Source organism: Hemibagrus wyckioides, linkage group LG27 (assembly GCF_019097595.1).
Source record: "Hemibagrus wyckioides isolate EC202008001 linkage group LG27, SWU_Hwy_1.0, whole genome shotgun sequence".
NCBI lineage: Eukaryota > Metazoa > Chordata > Actinopteri > Siluriformes > Bagridae > Hemibagrus > Hemibagrus wyckioides.
Genome location: NC_080736.1, coordinates 2,810,160 through 2,826,926, shown reverse-complemented (window position 1 = coordinate 2,826,926; position 16,767 = coordinate 2,810,160). Strand labels below are relative to the sequence as shown.

The 16,767-nt window shown below is 44.0% G+C and overlaps 1 protein-coding gene across 2 annotated transcripts in view; it reads right to left on the bottom strand.

The window, feature by feature from the left end:
• Positions 1-16,764, bottom strand: part of rfx7a (regulatory factor X7a) — a 35,287-nt gene extending 18,523 nt beyond the window's left edge. For both annotated transcript variants that reach the window (XM_058382322.1, XM_058382323.1), the window contains exons 1-2: positions 16,633-16,764; positions 39-72 (exon numbers count right to left, since the gene is read on the bottom strand). In XM_058382322.1, the coding sequence (XP_058238305.1) occupies positions 39-72; positions 16,633-16,748 (150 nt within the window). In that variant the 5' untranslated portion in view covers positions 16,749-16,764. The remainder of the gene's footprint in view (positions 1-38; positions 73-16,632) is intronic.
• Positions 16,765-16,767: the final 3 nt, after the last annotated feature.

Genomic DNA, 16,767 nt, shown 5'->3' with positions numbered 1-16,767 from the left:
AATAATCAAAAAAAAAAAAAAAAATCAGAAAAACTCACCAAAATGCTGTCCACCTTCAACTGTACAGATTTGCTGAAAAAAAAAACAGAGAGGAAAAGAAAAAGTATGTTAGTAATGACGTGAGCGTAACAGGAGAAACGCTTAAAGCCGTCTTTATTAATAAACCGCTGGCATGTGAAACATGCTCCCAGCTGCCAATCTAGCTCTGGCCGAGTCGAGTCACGCCGATATCTAATCACAGGGACACATGCTGGAACAGAAAAAGAGTCGCGAAGCAGCAGGACCTCAGCAGTCGTATGGGACGAGGCTGGAACCGGTACAAACCCATATACATTCTATATACAGGTTCAATATGGAGTTGTGGTCATATAAGACAGGTGGAGAATGAGGAGTCTATAGTGTGTGTGTGTGTGTGTTGAGATTATCTAGTCTGGCAATGTGCTTTAAAAGTCACTAGCATCTTCTGGCCTGGGTTGAGTGGGAAAAAATAGAAAGTGTTTACTCTAGTATGCTTTGATTCTCTGACATTGCTCATAGGAATGAAAGTAGACTAAATGTTTAGTATATATAGAATAGTGGCTTTAGTTAAATGCTACACAAGCTAACTGTCCAAACTAGTGACCCTTCACTCCATCAGCTACTAGACTCATCAACAACATGCAGGACCCACCATGGTCTCTTATATACGGTGCAAAACACAATAACAAATCCAATTCAGACAAAGCGGAAAAGGTAGGTATAGTTTGTGAATGGAATTCTTCCCTCTGATTGGACAAGACATCGGTCACTCAGGATCTACAGGAAGTCCAGCAGTAGCTGCAGCAGTAGAAAGTGGATTGGTGTGTGTATGAACACAGCTCTGCTCTTATAGCGCTCCTTACATCCTTTAATCTGGAATAGTTTGGTCTTCCGAACATTCCTGCGTTCTTCAGGTGTGTTTTTAGAGATAAACTAATCTTTACTCCATGATACACCATCAGTATATCCAACATCACGCCATATGAACCTCCTTCATCAGAGTAGCACCGAATTAATTTTATTTTCTTATAAATATAAATATATGTTTGTTATCTCCTTTAAAAGATCAGGAAAATAATGGTTTAATGGTTTAGTGAAGAAGTGCAGAACTCCACACATGTACAAGAAATAAAGTTAGATACACAATTTCCTACTTCCTGTATATCCTGAGTGACAGATGTCTCGTCCAATCAGAGGGAAGAAATCCATTCGCAAACTATACTGACTCTTTTTCTCTTTGTCTGAATTCTCCTTGTGTTATCCGATGTGTTATTGTGTTTTGTACTTCTCAGCCACCGTACTTTTCCACCTACATGGACATTAACACACAGATGCACAAACCCACTCGGTTGTGTTCACATGCGTCACAAACAGCCATACCGTACCTGCATCTTTAATTTATCTTCCTACCTCAAACTGTGGGTTTTTGCACTGATCACTCATGTACAATTAATGTATAGTCAATGTTTCCATCTGCACTGATTGCAGCTTTTAGTAATTAATTGTTTGCACTGGTTCACTTTTTCGTACCTCACTATTACACAGTGTATATATTTATCTATTCGGATCTCAGCGACATAAAGGCTCATCAACTGAAACTCAATCCCAGCAAAACTGAACTGCTGGTCATCCCAGGTGATCCCCCCCACCCCAGCCCAGGATCTTGTATTATCTCTGAACAACTCGATGATCTCCACCTTCAGCCACTGCTCGCAACCTTGGGGTAACCCTGGACAATCAACTGTCCTTTTCCTCCCATGTTGCTAATCGACACGCTCATGTCGGTTTATTCTGGACTACATCAGAAGGATTCGGACATTTCTATCCACACAGGCTACTCAAGTGGAAATCAAACTTACCCATAACCCCAAAAAAATCGACTTCTAGCATGCAGGGTTAAACGGTACTGATACTGTAGTTTATGAGGTGGTGGTATCTCAAGGCTCTGGTTACTGTTGATTGAAAGATCAACACTCTATCAATATTTGCCCCTGTGCTTTGACCCCAACTTCCTTATCTGGGATATGCAAAGAATTCCATTGTGCTGTATTCCACAACGCTCATATCTGGCGTTTGGCAGACATCCTTATTCAGAGCGACTTACAATTTATGTTAATTAATTAAGGGCCTTGCTCAGGGGCCCAGCAGGGACAGCTTGGTGGACCAGGGATTTAAACTCACAACCTTCTGATCAGTATTCCAACACCTTCACCACAAAGCTACCACACCCCCCATAGGTCACATCAGCACCAGCATCCTGGTGAGATTCCACACTGTAACTGCTTTACATTAATACCACCTGAATTAATCACAGTCACTCTATATCATTCAATCCAACCAATCGAAACATGTTTAAATTAAGTTTAGTATAAACGATCACGTGAAATCACGCTGTACGTAACATTTTTTCTTAAACCTGACTGTTCCTTTTTCCTTCCAAGCTTTCATTTTCTTTTTAAAGGTCACATTTATTCACATTAATCAAGAGTAACACCAGTTTACGACAGGATAAGTTCTTCCATTTTTCTGTGTTGAAGCCAAAAATGTGAACTAATCACAGGTAAAGGTTCGGTAGGATTGGTTTGAGCCGATCGTTTGGGTTTGTTGCGTTTCTGCTTCGCTAAATCCAGATGCCGGTTGTCAGTTTGTTGCTTTCTGATGTCACTGTAATTGTGGCTCTAAAAAAAATTAAATACAGCAGTTTCACGAGTTTGAGATGTTTTAATACAATAACTTAAAAGAAGAAATGAAATTCAATTTAAAGAAAGAAAGAAAGAAAGAAAGAAAGAAAGAAAGAAAGAAAGAAAGAAAGAAAGAAGGAAAGAAAGAAAGAAAGTTTATTTCTAAAAAGTGTCAAAAATTTTGCTAGTGACAAAAAGCTGAAAAGTCTGAAATCAGTTGAAGGTGAAATCGTCATGAAGGAGAAAATCAAAATAAAAGAATAAGTCCTGAGAAAACTTTTATTATTTGTAGAAACACAGACCTGTCGTCTTTTATTAAAAATGTCTGCTGTATTTTTCCAGAAGTCCTCATTAACACACGTAACCCTGGTGCTGCGACGACGCTAACACCACAAGGCGCTTTCTGAGGGACTAATTTCTCTCTTCCTGAACAACAGAGTGATGTCATATCTAATCTGAGGCACAGAATACACCCTTCAGGACCGGACAAATCAGCAGTGAGGGGGACACGGGACCGGAGGAGGACCGGTGCGTCTGGGTAATGAGTTCTACAGGGAGATCGATCAGAAAGCTGATCCATGTTGGAGAAACCTGTTAGAACTTGGTGCTTTGTGGATTCGAGGAGTCTTTACCTACATGCAAAAACGAGCATTTGACTGGACTCTTCAGCGCAGCAGTCACTGAGGTCAGGGACAGAAGATCTTTTCTGACTCTATTTGCCACGCCCCTTGACCAGGACATGTGGGAAATGTGTTTTTTTGGGGGGGACACACAACATATATGCCGTCAATTTAGAAAAGGTTTTGTTTTAAACCTCATTACAGTATGCATCACTCTTAATGACAAACCTTTGTTTTATTTTCTCCGATTTTGTTAGATCTAGCCATCAATTTATTTAAATCTTTTTTTTTGTACATCCAGTTTCAAGTTTATTCAAGATTTCAATTATTCTCATCTTTTTTTCTGAACTTAAATAAAGATTTCACAGCGTGTGAAAGTCACCAAGATGAATTTTTCACCATTTTGTGTAACTCTGCTTCTCACTGAAACGCCGCCGCTGCTGCTGCTGCTGCTGATGATGATGATGATGATGATGATGATGTGGTTCATTTTCATAAAGCTTTGAAGTTAATTACCCTCATTGTGTCAGGATCAGCCCCCGTTCTCCATTTCAGCCTCGTTCCTTCTTTTACACCAGTAAACAAAACCTCATGTGTGGCGGCGTTTCACACTCACACACTGTACACACTCACACACTGTACACACTCACACACTCACACACTGTACACACTCACACACTGTACACACTCACACACTGTACACACTCACACTGTACACACTCACACACTGTACACACTCACACACTCACACACTGTACACACTCACACACTGTACACACTCACACACTCACACACTGTACACACTCACACACTGTACACACTCACACACTCACACACTGTACACACTCACACACTGTACACACTCACACACTCACACACTCACACACTGTACACACTGTACACACTCACACACTGTACACACTGTACACACTCACACACTCACACACTGTACACACTGTACACACTCACACACTGTACACACTGTACACACTCACACACTGTACACACTCACACACTCACACACTGTACACACTCACACACTCACACACTGTACACACTCACACACTGTACACACTCACACACTGTACACACTCACACACTCACACACTGTACACACTCACACACTGTACACACTCACACACTCACACACTGTACACACTCACACACTCACACACTGTACACACTCACACACTGTACACACTGTACACACTCACACACTGTACACACTCACACACTGTACACACTCACACACTCACACACTGTACACACTCACACACTGTACACACTCACACACTCACACACTGTACACACTCACACACTGTACACACTCACACACTCACACACTGTACACACTCACACACTGTACACACTCACACACTGTACACACTCACACACTCACACACTGTACACACTCACACACTGTACACACTCACACACTCACACACTGTACACACTCACACACTGTACACACTGTACACACTGTACACACTGTACACACTCACACACTGTACACACTCACACACTGTACACACTCACACACTCACACACTGTACACACTCACACACTGTACACACTCACACACTGTACACACTCACACACTCACACACTGTACACACTCACACACTGTACACACTCACACACTCACACACTGTACACACTCACACACTCACACACTGTACACACTCACACACTGTACACACTCACACACTCACACACTGTACACACTCACACACTGTACACACTCACACACTCACACACTGTACACACTCACACACTGTACACACTGTACACACTCACACACTCACACACTGTACACACTCACACACTGTACACACTCACACACTCACACACTGTACACACTCACACACTCACACACTGTACACACTCACACACTGTACACACTGTACACACTGTACACACTCACACACTGTACACACTGTACACACTCACACACTGTACACACTCACACACTCACACACTGTACACACTCACACACTCACACACTGTACACACTCACACACTGTACACACTCACACACTGTACACACTCACACACTCACACACTGTACACACTCACACACTGTACACACTCACACACTCACACACTGTACACACTCACACACTCACACACTGTACACACTCACACACTGTACACACTGTACACACTCACACACTGTACACACTCACACACTGTACACACTCACACACTCACACACTGTACACACTCACACACTGTACACACTCACACACTCACACACTGTACACACTCACACACTGTACACACTCACACACTCACACACTGTACACACTCACACACTGTACACACTCACACACTCACACACTGTACACACTCACACACTGTACACACTCACACACTCACACACTGTACACACTCACACACTGTACACACTGTACACACTGTACACACTGTACACACTCACACACTGTACACACTCACACACTGTACACACTCACACACACACACTGTACACACTGTACACGCTCACACACTGTACACACTGTACACACTCACACACTGTACACACTGTACACACTCACACACTGTACACACTCACACACTGTACACACTGTACACACTCACACACTGTACACACTCACACACTGTACACACTCACACACTCACACACTGTACACACTCACACACTGTACACACTCACACACTCACACACTGTACACACTCACACACTCACACACTGTACACACTCACACACTGTACACACTCACACACTCACACACTGTACACACTCACACACTGTACACACTCACACACTCACACACTGTACACACTCACACACTGTACACACTGTACACACTCACACACTCACACACTGTACACACTCACACACTGTACACACTCACACACTCACACACTGTACACACTCACACACTCACACACTGTACACACTCACACACTGTACACACTCACACACTCACACACTGTACACACTCACACACTGTACACACTGTACACACTCACACACTCACACACTGTACACACTCACACACTGTACACACTCACACACTCACACACTGTACACACTGTACACACTCACACACTGTACACACTCACACACTCACACACTGTACACACTCACACACTGTACACACTGTACACACTCACACACTGTACACACTCACACACTGTACACACTCACACACTGTACACACTGTACACACTCACACACTGTACACACTCACACACTGTACACACTGTACACACTCACACACTGTACACACTCACACACTCACACACTGTACACACTCACACACTGTACACACTCACACACTCACACACTGTACACACTCACACACTGTACACACTGTACACACTGTACACACTCACACACTGTACACACTGTACACACTCACACACTGTACACACTCACACACTGTACACACTCATACACACACACTGTACACACTCACACACTGTACACACTGTACACACTGTACACACTGTACACACTCACACACTGTACACACTGTACACACTCATACACTCACACACTGTACACACTCACACACTGTACACACTGTACACACTGTACACACTGTACACACTCACACACTGTACACACTGTACACACTGTACACACTGTACACACTCACACACTGTACACACTCACACACTGTACACACTCATACACTCACACACTGTACACACTCACACACTGTACACACTGTACACACTCACACACTGTACACACTCACACACTGTACACACTCATACACTCACACACTGTACACACTCACACACTGTACACACTGTACACACTCACACACTGTACACACTCACACACTGTACACACTGTACACACTCACACACTGTACACACTCACACACACACACTGTACACACTCACACACTGTACACACTGTACACACTGTACACACTCACACACTGTACACACTCACACACTGTACACACTCACACACTGTACACACTGTACACACTCACACACTGTACACACTCACACACTGTACACACTGTACACACTCACACACTGTACACACTCACACACTGTACACACTGTACACACTCACACACTGTACACACTCACACACTCACACACTGTACACACTCACACACTGTACACACTGTACACACTGTACACACTCACACACTGTACACACTCACACACTGTACACACTGTACACACTCACACACTGTACACACTGTACACACTCACACACTGTACACACTGTACACACTCACACACTGTACACACTCACACACTGTACACACTGTACACACTCACACACTGTACACACTGTACACACTCACACACTGTACACACTCACACACTGTACACACTGTACACACTCACACACTGTACACACTGTACACACTCACACACTGTACACACTGTACACACTGTACACACTGTACACACTCACACACTGTACACACTGTACACACTCACACACTGTACACACTGTACACACTCACACACTGTACACACTCACACACTGTACACACTGTACACACTCACACACTGTACACACACACACTGTACACACTGTACACACTGTACACACTGTACACACTCACACACTGTACACACTGTACACACTGTACACGCTCACACACTGTACACACTGTACACACTCACACACTGTACACACTGTACACGCTCACACACTGTACACACTGTACACACTCACACACTGTACACACTCACACACTCACACACTGTACACACTCACACACTGTACACACTGTACACGCTCACACACTGTACACACTCACACACTGTACACACTGTACACGCTCACACACTGTACACACTGTACACGCTGTACACACTCACACACTGTACACACTCACACACACTGTACACACTGTACACACTCACACACTGTACACACTGTACACACTCACACACTGTACACACTCACACACTGTACACACTGTACACACTCACACACTGTACACACTGTACACGCTCACACACTGTACACACTGTACACACTCACACACTGTACACACTGTACACACTGTACACACTCACACACTGTACACACTGTACACACTGTACACACTCACACACTCACACACTGTACACACTGTACACGCTCACACACTCACACACTGTACACACTCACACACTGTACACACTGTACACACTCACACACTGTACACACTGTACACACTCACACACTGTACACACTCACACACTGTACACACTGTACACACTCACACACTGTACACACTGTACACACTCACACACTGTACACACTGTACACACTGTACACACTGTACACGCTCACACACTGTACACACTCACACACTGTACACACTGTACACACTGTACACACTCACACACTGTACACACTGTACACACTGTACACACTCACACACTCACACACTGTACACACTCACACACACTGTACACACTGTACACACTCACACACTGTACACACTGTACACACTCACACACTGTACACACTCACACACTGTACACACTGTACACACTCACACACTGTACACACTGTACACACTGTACACACTCACACACTGTACACACTGTACACACTGTACACACTGTACACGCTCACACACTCACACACTGTACACACTGTACACGCTCACACACTCACACACTGTACACACTCACACACTGTACACACTGTACACACTCACACACTGTACACACTGTACACACTCACACACTGTACACACTCACACACTGTACACACTGTACACACTCACACACTGTACACACTGTACACACTCACACACTGTACACACTGTACACACTGTACACACTCACACACTCACACACTGTACACACTGTACACGCTCACACACTCACACACTGTACACACTCACACACTGTACACACTGTACACACTCACACACTCACACACTGTACACACTCACACACTGTATACACTGTACACGCTCACACACTCACACACTGTACACACTCACACACTGTACACACTGTACACACTCACACACTGTACACACTGTACACGCTCACACACTCACACACTGTACACACTGTACACACTCACACACTGTACACACTGTACACACTCACACACTGTACACACTGTACACACTCACACACTGTACACACTGTACACACTCACACACTGTACACACTCACACACTGTACACACTGTACACACTCATACACTCACACACTGTACACACTGTACACGCTCACACACTCACACACTGTACACACTGTACACGCTCACACGCTCACACACTGTACACACTCACACACTGTACACACTGTACACACTCACACACTGTACACACTCACACACTGTACACACACTGTACACACTGTACACACTCACACACTGTACACACTGTACACACTCACACACTCACACACTCACACACTGTACACACTGTACACACTCACACACTGTACACACTCACACACTGTACACACTGTACACACTCACACACTGTACACACTGTACACACTGTACACACTCACACACTGTACACACTGTACACACTCACACACTGTACACACTCACACACTGTACACACTGTACACACTCACACACTGTACACACTCACACACTGTACACACTGTACACACTGTACACACTGTACACACTCACACACTGTACACACTGTACACACACTGTACACACTGTACACACTCACACACTGTACACACTGTACACACTCACACACTGTACACACTCACACACTGTACACACTGTACACACTCACACACTGTACACACTCACACACTGTACACACTGTACACACTCACACACTGTACACACTGTACACACTCACACACTGTACACACTCACACACTGTACACACTCACACACTGTACACACTGTACACACTCACACACTGTACACACTGTACACACTCACACACTGTACACACTGTACACACTGTACACACTCACACACTGTACACACTGTACACACTCACACACTGTACACACTGTACACACTCACACACTGTACACACTCACACACTGTACACACTGTACACACTCACACACTGTACACACTGTACACACTCACACACTGTACACACTGTACACACTGTACACGCTCACACACTGTACACACTGTACACACTCACACACTGTACACACTGTACACGCTCACACACTGTACACACTGTACACACTCACACACTGTACACACTCACACACTCACACACTGTACACACTCACACACACACACACTGTACACACTGTACACACTGTACACACTCACACACTGTACACACTGTACACACTGTACACGCTCACACACTGTACACACTGTACACACTCACACACTGTACACACTGTACACGCTCACACACTGTACACACTGTACACACTCACACACTGTACACACTCACACACTCACACACTGTACACACTCACACACTGTACACACTGTACACGCTCACACACTGTACACACTCACACACTGTACACACTGTACACACTGTACACACTCACACACTCACACACTGTACACACTCACACACTGTACACACTGTACACGCTCACACACTGTACACACTCACACACTGTACACACTGTACACACTGTACACGCTCACACACTGTACACACTGTACACGCTGTACACACTCACACACTCACACACTGTACACACTCACACACTGTACACACTGTACACACTCACACACTGTACACACTCACACACTGTACACACTGTACACACTCACACACTGTACACACTGTACACGCTCACACACTGTACACACTGTACACACTCACACACTGTACACACTGTACACACTCACACACTGTACACACTGTACACACTGTACACACTGTACACACTCACACACTCACACACTGTACACACTGTACACGCTCACACACTCACACACTGTACACACTCACACACTGTACACACTGTACACACTCACACACTGTACACACTGTACACACTCACACACTGTACACACTCACACACTGTACACACTGTACACACTCACACACTGTACACACTGTACACACTCACACACTGTACACACTGTACACACTGTACACACTGTACACGCTCACACACTGTACACACTCACACACTGTACACACTGTACACACTGTACACGCTCACACACTGTACACACTGTACACACTGTACACACTCACACACTGTACACACTCACACACACTGTACACACTGTACACACTCACACACTGTACACACTGTACACACTCACACACTGTACACACTCACACACTGTACACACTGTACACGCTCACACACTGTACACACTGTACACACTGTACACACTCACACACTGTACACACTGTACACACTGTACACACTGTACACACTCACACACTCACACACTGTACACACTGTACACGCTCACACACTCACACACTGTACACACTCACACACTGTACACACTGTACACACTCACACACTGTACACACTGTACACACTCACACACTGTACACACTCACACACTGTACACACTGTACACACTCACACACTGTACACACTGTACACACTCACACACTGTACACACTGTACACACTGTACACACTCACACACTCACACACTGTACACACTGTACACGCTCACACACTCACACACTGTACACACTCACACACTGTACACACTGTACACACTCACACACTCACACACTGTACACACTCACACACTGTATACACTGTACACGCTCACACACTCACACACTGTACACACTCACACACTGTACACACTGTACACACTCACACACTGTACACACTGTACACGCTCACACACTCACACACTGTACACACTGTACACACTCACACACTGTACACACTGTACACACTCACACACTGTACACACTGTACACACTCACACTGTACACACTCACACACTGTACACACTGTACACACTCATACACTCACACACTGTACACGCTCACACACTCACACACTGTACACACTGTACACACTCACACACTGTACACACTGTACACACTCACACACTGTACACACTCACACACTGTACACACTGTACACACTCACACACTGTACACACTCACACACTGTACACACTGTACACACTGTACACACTCACACACTGTACACACTCACACACTGTACACACTGTACACACTGTACACACTCACACACTGTACACACTCACACACTGTACACACTGTACACACTCACACACTGTACACACTCACACACTGTACACACTGTACACACACTGTACACACTGTACACACTCACACACTGTACACACTCACACACTGTACACACTGTACACACTCACACACTGTACACACTCACACACTGTACACACTGTACACACTCACACACTGTACACACTCACACACTGTACACACACTGTACACACTGTACACACTCACACACTGTACACACTGTACACACTCACACACTGTACACACTCACACACTGTACACACTGTACACACTGTACACACTCACACACTGTACACACTCACACACTGTACACACTGTACACACACTGTACACACTGTACACACTCACACACTGTACACACTGTACACACTCACACACTGTACACACTCACACACTGTACACACTGTACACACTCACACACTGTACACACTCACACACTGTACACACTGTACACACTCACACACTGTACACACTGTACACACTCACACACTGTACACACTCACACACTGTACACACTGTACACACTCACACACTGTACACACTCACACACTCACACACTGTACACACTGTACACACTCACACACTGTACACACTGTACACACTCACACACTGTACACACTCACACACTGTACACACTGTACACACTCACACACTGTACACACTGTACACACTCACACACTCACACACTGTACACACTCACACACTGTACACACTCACACACTGTACATGCTCTTTATTATATCTCTTGTGAAGGATGTGGTATAGTGTACACTAAAACCATGAGGAATGAGTAATAAGAAAGAAAGAAAGAAAGAAAGAAAGAAAGAAAGAAAGAAAGAAAGAAAGAAAGAAAGAAAGAAAGAAACTATTGAAATCAGCTTTGGCAACTAGAGGAGTTTGAAACTGTGAAGATATGAAGAAGTGTGTAGAGGTGTATAGTGTGTAGAGATGAATAAAGATGTCTAGAGGTGTGTAGAGGTGTGTGAAGATGTGAAGAGATGTGTAGAAATGTGTAAGTGTGTACAGATGTGCACAGATGTGTGTGTAGTCATGTGTAAGTGTGTAGAGATGTGTAAATGTGTGTAGAGGTTTGTGTAAATGTGTAGATGTGTAAAGGTATGTAAAAGTGTGTAAAGAGATTTGTAGAAGTGTGTGATGTGTAGAGGTGTGTAAGTGTATAGAGATGTGTAGAAGTGTGTAGAGATTTGTAGAAGTGTGTAAAAGTGTGTATAGATGTGTAGATGTGTGTATACATGTGTAGGTGTGTAGAGAAGCATGAAAGAGTGTAGATGTGTGTAGAGATGTGTAGAGTTGTGAAGAGGTATGCAGTGGTGTGTAGAGGTGTGTAAAGAGATGTAGAAATGTGTAAGTGTGTAGAGATGTGTAGTGGTGTGTATAGATGTGTAAGTGTGTAGAGTTGTGTAGAAATGTGTAGAGGTGGGTAAAAGTGTGTAGAGATGTGTACAGATGTGTAGAGATTTGTAGAAGTGTGTAAAAGTGTGTATAGATGTGTAGAGGTGTGCAAAGATGTGTAGAGGTGTGTAGAGGTATGTAGAGGTGTGTAGAGATGTGTAGAGATGTGCAGAGGTGTGTAAAGATGTGTAGAGGTATGCAGAGGTGTGTAGAGATATGTAGAGGTGTGTAGAGGTGTGTAGAGATGTGTAGAGGTGTGTAGAGGTGTGTAGAGTTGTGTAGAGGTGTGTAGAGGTATGTAGAGGAGTGTAGAGGTGTGTAGAGACGTGTAGAGTTGTGTAGAGGTGTGTAGAGTTGTGTAGAGGTGTGTAGAGGTATGTAGAGGAGTGTAGAGACGTGTAGAGTTTTGTAGAGGTGTGTAGAGGTATGTAGAGGAGTGTAGAGGTGTGTAGAGACGTGTAGAGTTGTGTAGAGATGTGTAGAGTTGTGTAGAGGTGTGTGGAGGTATGTAGAGGAGTGTAGAGGTGTGTAGAGACGTGTAGAGTTGTGTAGAGGTGTGTAGAGGTATGTAGAGGTGTGTAGAGACGTGTAGAGTTGTGTAGAGGTGCGTAGAGTTGTGTAGAGGTGTGTAGAGGTATGTAGAGACGTGTAGAGTTGTGTAGAGACGTGTAGAGTTGTGTAGAGGTGTGTAGAGGTATGTAGAGGAGTGTAGAGGTGTGTAGAGACGTGTAGAGTTGTGTAGAGGTATGCAGAGGTGTGTAGAGATGTGTAGAGGTGTATAGATATGTGTAGAGTTGTGTAGAGGTGTGTAGAGTTGTGTATAGATATGTGTAGAGTTGTGTAGAAGTGATCTGCCATGCTGCCTTGTTTTTTCCAGCAGGTTCTTCAGGACTGTAAGGAACCTGCCGGTGCCGACTGCCCCCTCATTCCCCCCTCACATGGGGCAGACCTGCCAGCATGCCAAATGTGGAGCAGGCTATCAGTTAACACTGGGGCTTTAGCTGACCTTTAACTGCCCCTGCACAGGGCCAAAATTTCCACTCGCATATCTTTCAAACGTTAGATCATATTTTATCTATTTGAAAAACTCTATCAAAAAAATAAACAAAAAGGCGAGAAAAAATGTAGGAAACAGTGTCATTACAGCTGAGATCAGAACGTTCTAGAGGAAATATAACAACAGGAAATGCTGCAGTAACACAACCACAACACACACACAACACACACACACACACACACACACAACACACACACACACCACTTCCCTTTACACACCTCACAATTTCAGGCTCCAGAAAAAAACATAATGTTTATTTCTGCTTCCAGTTTTCAGAAACGTTTCATTTTGAAGGAAGAATTACAGTAATGATGTGTTCTGATCCTGACGTAACGGAGTGAACGGATGTGTGTGTGTGTGTGTGTGTGTGTGTGTGTGTGTGTGTGTGTGTGTTGCATCCTGAGAGCATTACACAGCTGTACACTGCCTACATGTCCGGACACGTACTATCAGAGCTGCTGCTGGTGCTACTGGTGACGGGGTGGAGACTGAAGAAATAACTACACACACACTTCCAGTACACAGTGAATGGAAAATCTGGTGACTGTTTATCTGTTTATCATCACTGAGGCTCACACACATATCCTTAAAAACAGGGATTTTCTCTGTGTTTAAGCCTCCTGGAACCCCCCCCACCACCACACACACACACACACCCAAAAAAAACAATCACATATTACCATCTTTCCTAATGACTGATAATTAGAAAAATGAACAAATGAAAAATGTTTACAAAGAAAGATATTTGAAACTTCCTTTTTAATGTTTTTTGTGTGTCCGTGATATATGTCTAATGTATGTTGTTGTTGTTGTTTTTTTTTTTTTAATGATATCTAAGGATGTCATACAACTACAAGACAATTACACAATTTAATAAAATTACAGACAGACAGACAGACAGACAGATAGATAGATAGATAGATAGATAGATAGATAGATAGATAGATAGATAGATAGATAGATAGATAGGATATTGATTTTATTTATTGTTCCCATGAGGGAAATTCTTGAAACAAATTTAAATAAATAAATAAATAAATAAATAAATAAAGTAAGTGGGGGAAAATAAATAAATAAATACATTGGGGAAAATAAATCAAAATAAATAAATCAAAATAAAAAAAAATTCCCAAAACTATCTGTTTATTCTAATCTAATCTACTACGAGCGCCTTAAGAAAACGATCCTATTTTTTTTTTCATGGAACACGGCTTGCTATGCAAATGAGCATGACGAGTCAATAAATATGCAAATAGCCTTTCTGACGTCATCGGCTGCCTTCGAGCGACTTTTGTGCGCGTGCATAAGCAAGCGTGAGCGCGACGCAATCGTGTAAACTGAGACCAAAACATACAGCTGGTTCTTTAAAGACTGAGAAATAACTAACGCCCCCCCACACACACACACGCACACACACACACTCACGCACGCACGCACGCACGCGATCATTAACTAGGACAGGTCTATGTCCTGACAGCGCGTGCATGACTTGTGAACAGATGACACAGTAATGCATCAAAATGTGTCTCGAGCCCGTACGAAGGACGTTCGAACGAAACGTGAAGAGCTTGAGAGGAGACTAGTTAGTTAGTTAGTTAGCTAGTTTGTTTAAAAGATGGGAAATAGGTAGAAGTGCACAGAAAGGTGAGTTTAATTATCACTCTGAACCGGACGGAGCCGAGGTGCACTTACCAGATCGAGTTCTTTATTTTGAGCTGTAGTGCACTGCCCTCGGTTCCTTGCAGTCCAGTGGGCAGCAGAGATCCGGACTGGAGCAGCTGTCCCGCGTGTTGCTGCTCATCAGCCATCACAGTGATGAGATTCGGG